This window comes from Trematomus bernacchii, unplaced genomic scaffold (genome assembly GCF_902827165.1).
Source record: "Trematomus bernacchii unplaced genomic scaffold, fTreBer1.1, whole genome shotgun sequence".
Classification (NCBI taxonomy): Eukaryota; Metazoa; Chordata; class Actinopteri; order Perciformes; family Nototheniidae; genus Trematomus; species Trematomus bernacchii.
The window spans coordinates 11,635,797-11,650,832 of NW_022987313.1; the positions used below are offsets into that span (position 1 = coordinate 11,635,797).

Consider the following 15,036-nt stretch of genomic DNA (forward strand, 5'->3'; position numbering starts at 1 on the left):
CCAGTTTTTCTCCGCAGTACTTCCCGAGAGACTGAGTGCAGTATAGCTCAACACTGTGTGCATGTGAGTTCTGCATGCTCATGTTATTGTGAGGGTATTTCCCCCTGCTGAATAAATGAAGTGGGTGATCCTGCATTACAAATCTGCTAATCCAGACCACCTGAGGAGTTTCATTACTCTGGGATTCAGAGGAGATGATTTAGCGTCAGTTCAAGGTGTAAGTGCCTCCATCGGGCTGACAAGAATATTAAAAAAATCACTTGCATGATATTCATAATGTAATCTTCTGTCCTATTTTTTTATAAATGTTTTGATCATAAAGAAAGATTTTCAATAAAAGCATTGAAAGGAAATGTTAATACTTTAGTGATACTACTGTCTATCTAGTCTCTTAAATGTAGTGCTATAGGTATTGGATGTTAAAAGGGACTTTTATTTATAATGTGTTAAAAAGTGTTGACAGCCTGCTTACAGTATTGCATATATAAGGAACCGCAACCATAAAATCATGACGTGCTAAACATCGCTACTGGTAGCATTTTGATACCAATACTGCATGTAAAGCACCTGTATTGTATTATTTAAACAACACTGAGTTCTGTCTGTGTGTAGTAGTAGTACCTGCGATGCGGAGGGTCTCTTGTCCCGTCCCCTCTTGGTAAGGTTGTCGAGGCCTTTGAGCGAGGAGAAAAGTCCCCTCTTGCGATGTCTGTACGTCAGGGACAATGAGCGCCTTCTGAGCGTGGCCTCATCTCTGGAACAGATCTGAACAAACACGCACTATCAGAACTGAAAATCATTTAGGTCAACCAAAAAAATCTAATCAGATTATCTTAATTAGGTGTGTTTTCCTCCAGGAATGCATTAAGGGAGTGTTTTCTGGATGTTTTTAGGTTTAAAATGGTTTCTGTTACAACATCAAGTAAAGAAGTATCACATTCAAAAAGGAATGTAGAAAATCTATTTATTTATTAGCCATTCATCTTGTCTGAGGCTTTCTCACCAGTGCATGGAAGGAGGAGACAGAGAAGATCCCTAGGCGTCCCAGGGTGGATTTGGTGGGGCGGCTGGCGATTGCCAAGAGACTCTTTGGGTTGGGCAGCTCTCCCCCCTGTAAACTGGCCAGGTAGCAGCGCATCCTGAACAGATCCATGTTAAACCTCTCCAGGTTCTGCTCCCACTGCTGGATCTGAAGGAAGGAAGGAAGGTAGATAATTACTTTACAGATGCTGGATGGGAATTCGTGTTTGTGTAACATTGTTGGTGGGCAGCTGAGAAAAGAGAGTAGAGGGGAGGTAAACGAGGAGATGGGAGGAGGAGGGGGAGGCAGGAAAGGGAGAGCCAAAGAGGGGGATCCAGGGTCAGCCGAGGGCTTTCCATCTAAATGCAATTGCTTGCAGATGTTGATGCAGGGCGAGGGCACAAATGTGTGGAGCGTTGATAGTGAGGGTGGGACTGAAAATCTAGCTCACTAAATCCGTTTTTTTTTATGCAAGTCAAGAGAGAGTAGTGATGTTGCCCAGACCACCAGTTAAACTTCCACCCCACGCACAAACACACACACATTTTACAGTTGTTTCCCCCTTGTCCCCGTTCGCACTATGTAAGCTATGAGAAAGGGCTTATTTTTCTTGGCTGGAGACCTGTTTTAATGAGAACACTCAAATTAAACAACCCTCTATAACAACTGACTTTAATAGGTCTCGTCTGCACTGTGAGTTCATTTACAATAACGCACCCTATGGCGTGGTGCCATTAGCTCTCATTTACATTGATAGCATTCTTGAGAATTAGGAGCAAGCAACATGGGGGCGGTGTTTATTTAAACTCTGACTTTTCAAACTTCTTAAACAAAGAACTTGGGCAGAAATCAGCACAAGACTATACTGTTGGATGTTGTGTACTAAACCCATGAAAACAGCTATGTACGCAGCTGTGCAGGGGGCCATGGTTAACAAGCCTTGAGTCAATGACATTCAGCCATTATTATCATTCCAGGCTTGGACCATGAGGACGACTGCCAGGAATCCAACATGCTTTGTGTAAAATATGACCTTGCACATCCCTGGAAATTCAGTATGGTAACATTCAACATTTTTTGCCTTACTTCGTCTAGTATGAAGAGTAGCTTTTAGTGGCTAATGTAAGCTAACCAATGCTAACTTGATGACTCCTTTTTTAGTGTCACATATGTTTTGGCTTTAAGCAAAACCCTGTAATTGTTAAAGTTGCCCAAGTCATCAAAGTTACACCTTGTCGTTAAACTATGGGCTATAATTACCCAACCCAGTCTCACGGCATTTCGTGTTATTAGTCACGAAATTAATTTAATCTATTGATTCGTGTTCACCAACACGATTTTCACATTTTTTTCGTGATTTTAAATGCAATGTATTTCTATTGGTAGTATGTTTCGTGCCTGCAACACGTCTTTTTGTCCGGTCGGGTCTTGGAAGACCAGAAGCTGTGTGGTTCATAAAAACATGTTCTTACTCAATATCTTACCCTAAGCCTAACCCTATCCCTTTTATTTTAAATTGTATAATGTCTGAGTTTTTTTGCCGTCAGTGAGGAAAAGAAATGGGGCTCAGAGCCTCAGAATACTGAAATCTGTATTTTATGTCATCTTTTTTTCCTTCTAATTTGTTATTATTTGGTGCAGGCACGAAACATACTACCAATATAAAATACATTGCTTCTAAAATCGTTCTGTGTCAGAATACTTAAATCTGTATTTTTTTAAATGTCTTTTTCCTTCTAATTTGTTATTATTTACATTGCTTTTAAAATCGTTCTGTGTGACACGAAAAAAATGGCGAAATCGTGTTGGTGAACACGAATCAATAGATTAATTTCGTGACTATAACACGAAATGCCGTGAGACTGTGTTGCAGAATTACCAGCTTATTACCAGCTATTGTCTGTGGACTATAGAGAGATTGTAGGCATTGTAGCACATGTAGCATTAGCATAGCTTAGCATGGATCTTTCACATTTTCACTCCGCTGAACCTGAACTCAAAGACCTTTTACTTAAATCCTCACAGTAAGTAAGCATAGCACATTTTTTCGATCTATTCTTGGGTCATTATGTATAACACAGTGTTCTCGAGGAGCTTCCAATTAATTCCACTGAGTGGTTTGAGATGACTTCAGATGGGGAGCGAGGTATTACCGAGTAAATCAGATAAGCTCCTTCCTCAAAAGCAAAGACAAATTTAGGAGAGGTGCTGCTTTGGAAAAACTCACGTCTATGTATAACTATCACACAAGATCCTGGCATGCTTTCGGATTTACACGCCATCTGGATCTGTTTGTCAACACTTGAAATATCCTTTAACCTCTTCATTCAGCGATGTTCTAAAATAGTCCTGTGCATAAAATTTGATTTGATGATTCATGCTGGGGTGCATCACTGATAAAAGCCTACTTGCAATCTATTGCTTCATACAGCTAGCGACTTGAAAGAGAACGGGAAGACAATCAACCAAAATCAGTGTAAAGCAGGGCATGTTTGGGCCCATCTGGCTTGCGTGCAACACTTATTTACATTTATTTCAAAGCTATTAAGCTCGGCAGACATGAGTTTGTCTTTTAACAGATTCTCATCTCTTCTTATTTCCCCTATTTAACATCTGCCCCTGGCTCTCTGTTAAAAGCCCTAATGCGAAATATCTCTTTCAATGCAACTTGATCGCAGTGAGTGTGCGTGAGCATGAGTGTGTGTTCAAGCAGTCTTCAAAAGAGATCTACTGGCACTGATTTCGGTACACATGGGTGGGGGAGGGGGACATCAAAGTAATGCCCTGTTGGCGCTAGACAACCCCACCGAAACCTTAAATCTATCATCAGCCTCGGGGCGCCTGTATCAAGAGTGCTGTCCCGTACCCCTCTGACCCTATCATTGACTCCAAGCCTGTCTGTCTCTTTGTCTTCTCTGAGGTGGCACACTGGCTAATGGGAAACAGATCTGCAGTCAGTCAGTCTCGCAGGCCGGCAGTGACATCTCCATCTGTGATTACTGCTGTGAGCTGCTCAGCTTCCATATTGCCTGTTCTTTATAATATTATACTCGTATTACCTATCAGGCCACTTTAACTCAAGACCAAATAACAAGCCCTTCCAATAAGTATAAATGTTGCTTTGCTGAAGTCAGTGCACAAAACTGTAGCTATGCAGAGCATTAGTAAGAGGCCCTTTAAGTCAATGACCACCTGAGTCAAAATGGCAGCTGGATTACCCCGCATTCCCAGCAAACATCATTTTTCTTGAAAAAGTATTAGGGTTCTTGCTCAGATATAGATTATGGGCTTTCTCATACCCATCAGTAATCTGCAGTACTGTATGTAGGCTCCAGCCCAGCGCTGGATGCTTTGGATTCCCCCCCGGCTGTGTGGAGGAGGAGGAGGATAATGCATGTTGAGAGCCCATTACCAGGAAAACATCTGGAATCTCAATCTGATGCCCGGAGAGCGAGCTGCTCCCATGGGCCCCATCGCGATGCGTTTGGGGACTGATGCATTTAAGCCACTTCACCCACCCACAGACAAAAATAACGCACAGGCTTGTCACCACAGTAACAGAATCGAGAAAATTAAGTAGGGCACATCATGTTGTTGTTACCGTATCACGTGGAATGACGATACAGAGAGGATTTAAATTAAGCAACAAAAGAGATGCTTTACGCCATCGAAATATGTCACAATGGCATTAAATGTAAGATGCAATAGAGTCCTAAAATATTCTCGGTTTTCATTTTCGATTCAGCTTAAGTCTCACTGTCCTTATCATTATCGGTACCTCACCTGGTTCTCAATTGCCTTGCGGTTCTTGGGATCGCTGACCACTGTCAGCTGCAGCTCGGCCATCTTCTTCATCTTCCCGTCCATATCAATCTTCTGCAGCAGGCCGCGGACCTGGCTCCGCAGCAGGCGCACCGTGTCCTCCTTCCCCTGGCGCTTGGCCAGCAGCGAGGCACTGGCAGAATGGATGGCTGTCACCCAGTTCTCCAGGTCGGTCTGGTTGCTGGCCTGTGAGGGCAAAGAGTGACAGGGAGTTCGATTTGATGAAGTAGAAAGTCTTATATTACCGTTACAAGCTGGATTCAGAGAAGCAAAGCTTGATAAATCTGCTACTATTGCCAATGCTCTGCAATTGTGTTATTCTACCATAGATCAGATTAAAATCATTGCGTGGCATGCAGGGCTTTGCTGGATCAATAAAAGAAAGCTGGATTAACGGCGCCTCTATGAGAAAGCGCAGGTTGTGAACTGTTGCTGATATTAAACACACATTTTCCTTGTTAATGAACCGCTCTATGACTATCGCTCTGTCTTTATAAAGCGATTAATTCAGAGGAAGCACGCCAGGTGACAAATCAGTTGTACCTCCTTTCGATTGAGAAGGACTCATGCTCCACAGGCCATGTAAATTGAAACCAAAAAAGGATGAAACCCTGGCTGTCTCCATGCTACAGAAATTATTTTCTCTCTGCTTGCCTCTGGGGCCATGTCAGCTCCACACAGAACTATTTTATTAGATGTAGGTCTGGATGCCACGACACACACTGCGGTCTAGGAGGCTTGTAATGGAGGAGGCTACACGGAAAAGTCGAGGCTAGGAATGGATTTGGTAGCGATATGTAGGTCAGTAAGCACAACGAGCAAATAGGATGTGCTCTCTGACCCTTTAGCTGGATAGTTACTGCACTTTTGGGCCAAAATTTGTAATTTCACGAGCTTTACTCTGCATTTCAAGAAGATGCTGCATACTTCTGTTTGTTACCTTTGAGGTTTGTTAAATAAGTTTGCTGTCATCGATGAAAAATTCAAAGTTCTTAAGATTTATCAGCAACCTATTTCAGGGAAACTTTCTGTCAGGAGCAATGCTATCACCTGGAAGAGGTAGACGTCTCCATACGAGTTGCTGAGGCAGAAGACGTTCTCCTTTTTTGGGTGCTCGGGGACGGCCTGGACGATGCTGTCCTCGGCCAGGAGAGCATAGCGAGGGGACATCTCACGCTCCGGAGAGCCTTTACTGTAAGTCTCGTAGAACAGCAATGTACATCCTGGAAGAGATGGGTAGAACACAAACACAAAGACAGAGAGATGGATATAAATGTGAATGAGTAAATGATACAGAGAACACCATCAGGTCCTGTTTCTATAGACTGTTGGAGTTTGGTTTTTTATCACTTTATTTTCCAGACAAAATGTGCTTTACAAACTCTCAAAAGGCCACAAGAGTGTCTTACTATTTTTTTTTGCAGGTTCAAAGAGATGCTCTTCATTAAATACTCAAAAACAGTGTTGTGTATGCAGCATTTGTGTCCAAACACACATTTGGTGGCCTGAATTAAATATATTTTGGCAGAAGCAACAAGAGAATTTCCAATAAGCTTTCAGGGTGGGAGGGAAGGACCATCAATCAATGTCAAGCGTGACTCCATGGTCAAGGACATGAGTGCTTTAAGAGGAAAACCCTGTAAACAAAGATAAACCCACCTGCTTGGATAATCTAATTACCTGTGAATTATTTAAGTGAGCACATCCTTTGACAAAATGTAGAGTTGCATGATGTTTCCCTCACTTCCTGCCAGATTGAAACTCACCTTTCAGGGTCACCCAGTACTGCTTCCACTTGCGGCGGGTCACTAACTCCAGCTTCCGGTCCTTGTGGAGGGTGACGAGGGGTTTAAAGGAAAGCCAGCCGGCCCGTCGGACCACCCCCTGCTCCTTTTCAAACAGCATATCCAGCTGCTCCAGGGAGCCCTCGGCCGACTCGCTGCTGCTCTCCCCCTCCTCGGTGCCCGTGGATGGGTCTCTCCGCTCACAGCGTTCCCCTCCTCCCTGACCAGTGCCGGTCTCCAGCTCCCTCATGAAGTTCTCATAGATGTTCTGGCGCACGGCATCGTTGGCCGTTTGGTGAATGGCTCCTGATGATTGGGCCCTGGAGGCCCCGGGGAACCAGAGGAGGCTAGAGACTTGAGAGGGGGAGGTGGTGTCTACGGTCAGCCCATCAACCCCACTATCGAAGGCATCGGTCAGGTCCTTGTAGCGGGTCTCCTGGTAAAGACAAAGAGTTTAGAAAAGGTATGAGCAGAATGACTTTGTGGGGGTAACATGTCTCATGTCTCTTTGATTCATCACCAACTTGTTTCTACATTTCAAAATGAGCTGAATGAGATTTATTGTTTCCACCTATTCAGAAACAGAAGCAATGGATTAAACAGAAGCAATGAGTTGACATTGGGAAATGTTCAAATCAAGCTGTGTTCCTTTCAATTAGCCCCAAGGCATCACAAAATTGAAACTTTTGAAAAAAGATATATAGTCAAACTTAGTCGAACCTACTTCAAAGTCTGCATTACAGTCTAAATCTTTTGCTAGGGCTGAGAAAGTGGGACAAATTTCCTGTGCCGGTACCTGGGAGGTTGGAACCCTTCAGGCTCAGACAATTTCACATCATTTGAGGTCTGTGTGGCTTCCCAACTCCCCAAATGAACACTTGATGGAATTGCACTCTTTCATGATTAGAGACAGCCTACCTACACTTGACTAGATTGCAGCATTGATTTTGCCCATGGCAACAGAGCGGAGTGCTCTCAACATGCAGACAGAGAGTGAGCCGTCATGCCGGAGCTCATCTTTGTTTGTGCCTGTGTTTCACCCGGTCTTGTGAATGTTTTCTTTACCCTTAATACTATTCCTATTGTTTAAACTTAGCAAAAAAAGTTCCCGAAATAATAGGCAAAGACTAGAACAGTGCTCAAAAGCATTTAAAAATGATGCTTATACGGATTATAGTATCCTGCAGGTTTCTGTTTAGCTACGAGACAATGAACCCTTTGAACCCACAGCGTTCAGCTGAGGACAGCCTTCATTTAACCATTACGGCCACCTTCCACCCTGAAACACATAGTATTTGAGTAGTAAAGACATAGGAACATCTCTGCTGAGCCAAGTTTGGATTATTTTTCTATTTTCCTTTAGCTGACACAGCCCTAATTTGCCCACCCTCTCCCAGTTCTCTTCCAGCTGTGTTTCATTAAAGGCAGGTTCTTGGCCTTTGGCTTTAGAATTTGTGGCGTGACCTTTAAACCCACAACAGAGTCCTGGAGTTCAGGTGGAGGGGAACTAGAGCTGGAGGTGCTCCTGATTTTTGGTCAAGCTGCTGAAAGGAGGCACTGTGAGTATATTCCACAGAGGTTTGGCATTCAACAAAATGGCCCCCAGAGAACAGAGGAAATTCAGTCTGAAGAGTTTGAAGCACCTCTGTGATTTTTAAGAGGACTTGTTGCAGGACTTGTCAGTCGCTTGTAAAGAGAACCCCAGGCATCTTCTTTTTTTTTTGGCAATATTGTCCCCAATCTAACTTTTTCAAGCTTCAATAGAAATGTAGTCTTCTTATTATTTATCTCTAAAACAGAGCCCAAATTGTTTTTAAGTCGCTCACAATATTTGGTGCTGGCAATTCATGTTTTGTTTCTCCAAGTAATCACAATCTCTTAAAGGTTTCTTGAGGAAACAGGGACAAGCCTTCCATCAGCTTTGTATCTGGATAACAAAGATTGATGTAAATCTGCGGGTGCTAATCTGCCCTCGAAAGGCCAACACATGGCCATAGATTAGCATGTCATTGTGGCTAGCAGTAGATTTAGAGGCAGCCATTACTAATATAAAGTGAAAGCTGTGCAACACTTAAAATGAATACTGTCAGTCCAGCGCATATTTGTCAATACAGGCTGTGGAGTGACAGCGTCAAGGCAAACTATCACATATATTTCACTCGGCATTAGCCGCTGTTTTAAGCACGGGGAGAAAACTAATTCTTCCTCTAGCAAAGATGAAAACACCATCTGAATACACGATTGTTCTATTCTGTTTTGTTGTGAGACCCAACTGACTGAACACAAATCCCGATTAGCAGATTTATTTTCTCTGAGGACAACGGAGGGGGAGCCCAGAAAGTCTGCATCACACAACAGCCAGAACAACCAGAAGTCATTCATTAACATTAGAGGAGGAGTGGACTTAGTTTCAGTCTAACAGAGCCTCTCAAAGGCTTACAGCTATTCTCTTGGCAGTGCCCAAACAGTATTCTTAAAACTTTTTACAAGGCAAAGCTAATCGAATTAATTCAGAAACAATTGCTTACAAGACTCAAAGACAGAGAGGGACATGAGTTCAGGCTCAGATCCAACAAATGTTTTATGTCAAATTAAAACCAATTAAGAATGTAATGTTTGCACGACAAAATCACATGGTTCCTCTAATCATGTGCACGCAACATGCAGACAAGCTGTGGTTATTTCCAACCTCTCCTCTGACCCTCGTCTGAATGGTGCAAGTATCATTTTACTACTGGGAAGAAAATATATATCTGCTCTCTGCTCGGTGTCCCGTGTGTTAGTATTCTGGCTCCATTCCAAAACGCCTATGCACTTCAGGAAGAAACTTTCGAAACCTTAAATAAAATAAAAATGTTGGACTATTGACACCTAAGGTTATGTGCATCCGACTGCAAAAATACACGCTAAAAACATTAACATGCAACAATTCTGTACATTTTACAACTAATAAAATACAATCATAAAGCACTTCAGATTTACCCACCAAGATATAGTCATCATGAAACCTGCACTGCAGCCCTGCACTCCTCTTCCCGGGAGAATCATCCATGTCTCACGCTTTGTAATAGAAAGTACCTCTCATCCTTGTTCCATGCTCACAGAAAACAAACAAGACCCAGAGCTGGCTGGCTTACAAATTTCATTTTGTGCCACCCCACTGTGGCCTGTCTCCGGACAGCTGGTGTTGCAGTGCTGAAGAACTAAAGGACGGTGGTTGGTTCCAGGCGATGCCAAGACCACTGCTGTGGCAAATAATCTTTGCCAGACAGGAAACTGTCTGTGCGTCGCTGTTACTGATGCACTCGCCTGCCTAATAAACTGTAGCTCTAAGGATAGTAGTGCAACACAGAAGACCACAATTAGAGGGGGGATACATTTATCCTACGTGTGTTTAAACTATAAGGGCTTTAAGTTATGGGGTAACTACAAACACAACATCTATGCAACCTATGCTTTACATACCGTGTTGGTAAGATCGCTGTGTGAACCCTGTGAGTGATAAGGAAATGATTATCAAAATGCTCCTTACTTTGTGCTTTGCCTAATTTTTTTTCTTTATTAATGGACAAGTCTTGTATCAGAAACAAATTGTGATATTTTGTTGTTTTGTGTGCCTCCTAAGAAAAACCAATAAAATAAAATATTGAAAAAAAAGCTCCTCACAAAACTAAATAGATGTCATCCGAAGACCACTCACCTGAGACTTCCTCTTCTTGCGGCTGAGGCTTCCTGTCCAGTCACTGAGGCGCCTGATGCGGTTTTTGATGGAACCTTTCTTATGGATGCCAAAATCAGATCCGGCCTGCTCCTGTTCAGGATACTGGTCCAGTTCCTCGCTCATGGTGTGGGCTTTGGGCCTGCGACAGGGCAGGGTATACGATGAGTACTGACAGGCCTCAGGAGGCTCTTCCTCCAATGGTACGTCCAGGACTGATGCAAAAGAGGCCCTGTGCGTCCTATGGCCTGCTGGAGGCTGTTGTAAATGGAAGGACAGGTCTCTGGCTGAGGGAAAAGTGGCAGCCATCGTAGAGTCCTTGTAGAGGTCTGCGATGGACACAGGAGGGGACTGTTTAGTGAAGGAGTCAAGCTGGTGAGTGGGGGAGTGGACCAGTGTCCTGCTGGCAGAGCAGGGTTGGTCCTGCTCGCACAACTCAGTGCTGGGCCCCCAGGGAGAGTCATACCAAGAGCCATCAGAGCTCAGTGAGCTGCCCTTGCTGGTCCTGGCCGTAGAGGAGGTAGAGGCCGCTGGGGGACCACCATGGTGGCCTTCCTGCCGACTACCACTTGAGCCAGGCAGACTGGGAATGGAGGCGGACTCCATGTTGGGAGAGAACTTGAGGAGTTGTACGGGGCCAGAAGCCTCATCCAGGAGGAGGGGGTTGCCCGAGGTGTTGGTGAACTCCACCCTGAGACTGCCATCCTTCTTGATCACCACCCGTGGGCTGCTCTGTTCCTCTAAAGCCTCTTGATCATCACTGTGTCCATTCAGGGTGCATCTATTCAGGTCCGCCCCATATGGATTTTCTTCATACTCATCTGACATGTGCCGCTTTCGTACTCCACATCCAGGCGATCGATGCCAGCTTTGTTGACCTGGGCTGCCCCTTGTCCCCTTCGAGTTGTAGTCATGGTGCCTAGGGGAGTAGGGCGCCCGGTTTTTAGGAGGGGACAGACAGCCTCGTCCAACACACCTGGCCTTGTACCCCGAGCCCAATGGTGCACTTCTCCACCACGTATGGGGCGACAGAGCGTCATCTTTGGATGTGCGGAGCTTCAGTGAGTAGGGCTTTGGTTTTCCAGGGACACATCCGGTGCCTTTTGTGGCCTGGATGCTATATTGGCTCTCTGAGTTTCCCATTTCTGCGTGGAAAAAAAGGGATACAAAACCATAAGGGCAAGGAAATTATGCCTCTGGAAAATTCATGGCTCTCACACAAAAGGCAGTCAAATATATATATGACATAACGCCAGCTCATCAGAAACCTACAATTAACTTATTACTCATAAACAATAATGACTACAGTCCCATAAAACCATACAAAATCGTTGGTTGTTTCCAGGGTAAAACAGCAGGTCTAATATCTTCCTTATGTCCTTTAAAGAGGATAACTATAAGTAACTGTATCACTTCTGGTCATTAACCTGTATGGTCCGTCCCCCTCACATTTTACTACATTTTTCTTTTCTTTTTCTTTCAATAGAAAAGTCATGTCAGATGAACAGGCTTTAAGCTGTCAAGGTTGTTACGCGTGACAGAGTTCGGAACAATGTGAAATCACTTCCAGACTGTCCACAACACTCTTACATTAGTGACGGAGAGCCGTGACCAGACAGACATTTTATTCCAGGGTTAATGCTATAGCAGATAAAGTGCTAGGACACTGTTGCTGGTAAGAGACTGTGATGTATCTGCAGCTGTGAGGCTATGGACCTTTAACATGTTCTCAAATCTCTGAATTAGTAAGTAAGTAAAGTTTATTTATAAAGCGCTTTTCACAGAGAAAATCACAAAGTGCTTGACAAAACAATAAAACATCATCATAGGAATCAGGAATAAATTAACACACAAGCCACGTGTTAAGAAGTCATAAAAGCACTAAAACATAATAAAAACACAATGAAAACACAATAAAACACAATGAAAACAAAAATAAAAACATAGTATAAAATAGAATAAAATCAAGCATACCGGTTACCCAAACGCCTGCCCAAACAGGAATGTCTTTAAATTAGCTTTAAAGGAGTCAACAGAGTCAGCAGACCGTAGATGAGCGGGCAGAGCGTTCCATAGCTTAGGAGCCACGGCTTCAAACGCTCGATCACCGCGGGTCTTAAGGTGGGTACGTGGGACAGACAGTAAATTGTGCATGTGTGACCTGAGTGGGCGGGCTGATGTACGTCTTAGCACACTAGGTAGATTAAGTTATCACTTTACAATACGAACACTTAAGTGTTTAGCTACACACCCTAGGGGAAGGTGCTGAAGCAAAATATAAAAGACTGAATAATGAATATTTTAAATGGACCTTTATATTTTAACATCTATGGTTGTTAGCTATTATGAAAAGAGAGTTGACAGATTTGAATATGTAGGCATATACCAGGGACACATTTAAATCAATTTAATAATAATATTGACAACCCAAATAAGAAAGCAACAGACTCACCTGTCTGAAAGTCTCTTCTCAGATTGGATCTCCTATGTGCGAGGGTCCCTCCGCCTCATCCCAATAAACTCATTCCCCGGTCGTCTGACACATCTGAAACACAGGGAGAGAGAAGTTGACTTAGCGCGTCTCCTTCTACAGACTGTAATTTACAGCATGTTATAAGCTCTGTGTTTGATAACAGGTGTGCCGGTTAAAGAGTACACCTAATCCGCAGCATTTGAGAGAAGACAGTGTTTGGTACGCAGGCAATCTAAACAGGGTGCAATACTGAAACAGCATTTAAGAAGCATCTTTCTTGCAGTAGTTTGAGAATCTAGAAAAAAAATACTTTTTGAGAGGGTTGGAAAAAAGAACTCAGCCAAGATCCCGGAGACAAAAACATTTCCTCCCTCTGAACTATGAAGCCCTTAAAGTTCAAACAGCTCGAGTGAACTTTACTCCAACTAAGTTAGCAGTAGTATCACATGAACTGTGCTCTGTACTACACAGTACAGTAGTGCTACTGTAGGACTAGTTGAAAAAGTCACTCCACCCCTCCAGATTTCTCCTCAAACAGTCATCCAAACCAAACATTAGTAGCATTTTTCCACCTTCCCGCAAGTAAATGACGTCGTCTTTGAAAGCCGGCAACAGTTTACCCGTCTGTTTATTTTTAAACTTTGGAATCCTAGCTTACTTTTTTTTTGTTTCTTGTCACCGCCAAATTTGTCCAGGAGCAGAATCCAAAACCAGAAACGGCTGAGGAGCGCTCTTTGCAGAGGCACCAGGCATCTTCTGAGAAGCAGTGAGACTTGTGAGTCTTGTGTGTGTAATATCACCCGGTTACATGCATGTAGCTCACACTCCAGGAAGGCTTTCAAATAGTGCTAACTCCACTAAGCCTTGCAGCACACGTACAGAATGCGTAAGGTTACAGTGTAAACACCCCCTGCCAAAAGCCCTAACCTTCAGGATTAAGTGATCTGCAGCATTAAGAGTTTATCTGCTCCTGCACCTCCACTGTGAGGCCTGATTATATAGTGTTGACTGTTAAAATGGACTACAGTAAAAGAGTGTGTTGAATATAGGAAGTTGAGAGGGAAATTCCAGGGGGACTTGAATATTCTAAAAGTAAAGAATATGAAGTTCAAGGACAGGGCAAAGATCCAGACTGACCTTTAAAATAATCAAACATGACAAGGACACAAATTAAATGATTCTCTCCTTCTTTAAACTCTTTGGAAAGAGTGTGAAAAAGTAGCACTTGGATGTACAGTGGAAACTTGGCCAGTAATGAACTTGAACCACTTTGAGCTGATCATTGGATTAACCAACCCTTGCTTTGTCCGTCATGAGTTAAATGGTAAAGCAGTACTGATACTGGGAGAATTGGTCTAGGCACTATAACCCAGAACCAACCAACCCAAACAGCTTTCTTTCACGAGCACACAAGAACATGTCCAGGTTTTTCTTATTAGTTGAACTTGGGCTAGGGTTCACATTGACTATAGGCAAATCCAGGCCAATGGTATTTATGGATACATGTTCAACAGCACATGACTGTTCCAACTCAAAGCATTTGAGCCCCCATTAACCTAGAAACCTCCAGGAAACCTGGCATATTTGTTTTCAATTCCCTATTTGTCGTGCATCTTGAAGACAGAAAGTGAAAGGCAAAATTACTTTAGTTCCCTGTATGAATACAACGTATATAAACAATGCTCTCTTGAGTAAAGACCAGGAAAGCAGCTGCCAACACTAGGAGTCAGCATAAAGCTGGTTGTCGAACTTGTCAGAGAGACTTCTTTCTTTGAGCGCCTTTCTCACAAACTTCATTCACACAGAGCAGGGTTGTGTGTGTGAAAGGCTTAAAGGCATGCCAACACACAAACCTAAAAAGACACACACGTTCGCCTTCTGCTGCGACTTCAACTGCAGTATTGTGCGACTGTTTTGGGAGAACAACAAGACAAGTCTTCCTTTTAGCTGCAAACCCCTGCACCCAGTCTGAACCTCCCATTTCCCCTTCAGTCCTCTGTTCTCCTCAATAGGCTTCCTACAAGCCATCTGCTCAAGGGCCAAGGGACCACTGCCACCCTACTGCTCCTCGACACACCCCATGACCTGGCATTCTTCTCTGGCTGCCCCTGGATGACTCCCACGTAAGCTTCATGTTTAGTCTGGCACCGTGTGTATCTTGGGTCTGCAGTTCAGGCAAAATGTGAGGAATGGGCCACACCTCGACGCGGTATAAACA

At 43.6% G+C, this 15,036-nt stretch overlaps 1 protein-coding gene across 3 annotated transcripts in view; it reads right to left on the reverse strand.

Annotated features, from left to right (window-relative positions):
* Positions 1-15,036, reverse strand: part of tiam2a (TIAM Rac1 associated GEF 2a) — a 127,013-nt gene that overhangs the window by 41,234 nt on the left and 70,743 nt on the right. For 2 of the 3 annotated variants that reach the window (XM_034123606.1, XM_034123614.1), the window contains exons 2-8: positions 12,798-12,890; positions 10,328-11,490; positions 6,610-7,063; positions 5,894-6,066; positions 4,805-5,029; positions 1,004-1,189; positions 622-765 (exon numbers count right to left, since the gene is read on the reverse strand). In XM_034123606.1, the coding sequence (XP_033979497.1) occupies positions 622-765; positions 1,004-1,189; positions 4,805-5,029; positions 5,894-6,066; positions 6,610-7,063; positions 10,328-11,488 (2,343 nt within the window). In that variant the 5' untranslated portion in view covers positions 11,489-11,490; positions 12,798-12,890. Of the gene's footprint in view, positions 1-621; positions 766-1,003; positions 1,190-4,804; positions 5,030-5,893; positions 6,067-6,609; positions 7,064-10,327; positions 11,491-12,797; positions 12,891-15,036 lie in introns of those variants that run through there. The other variant, XM_034123615.1, reaches the window with a different exon arrangement.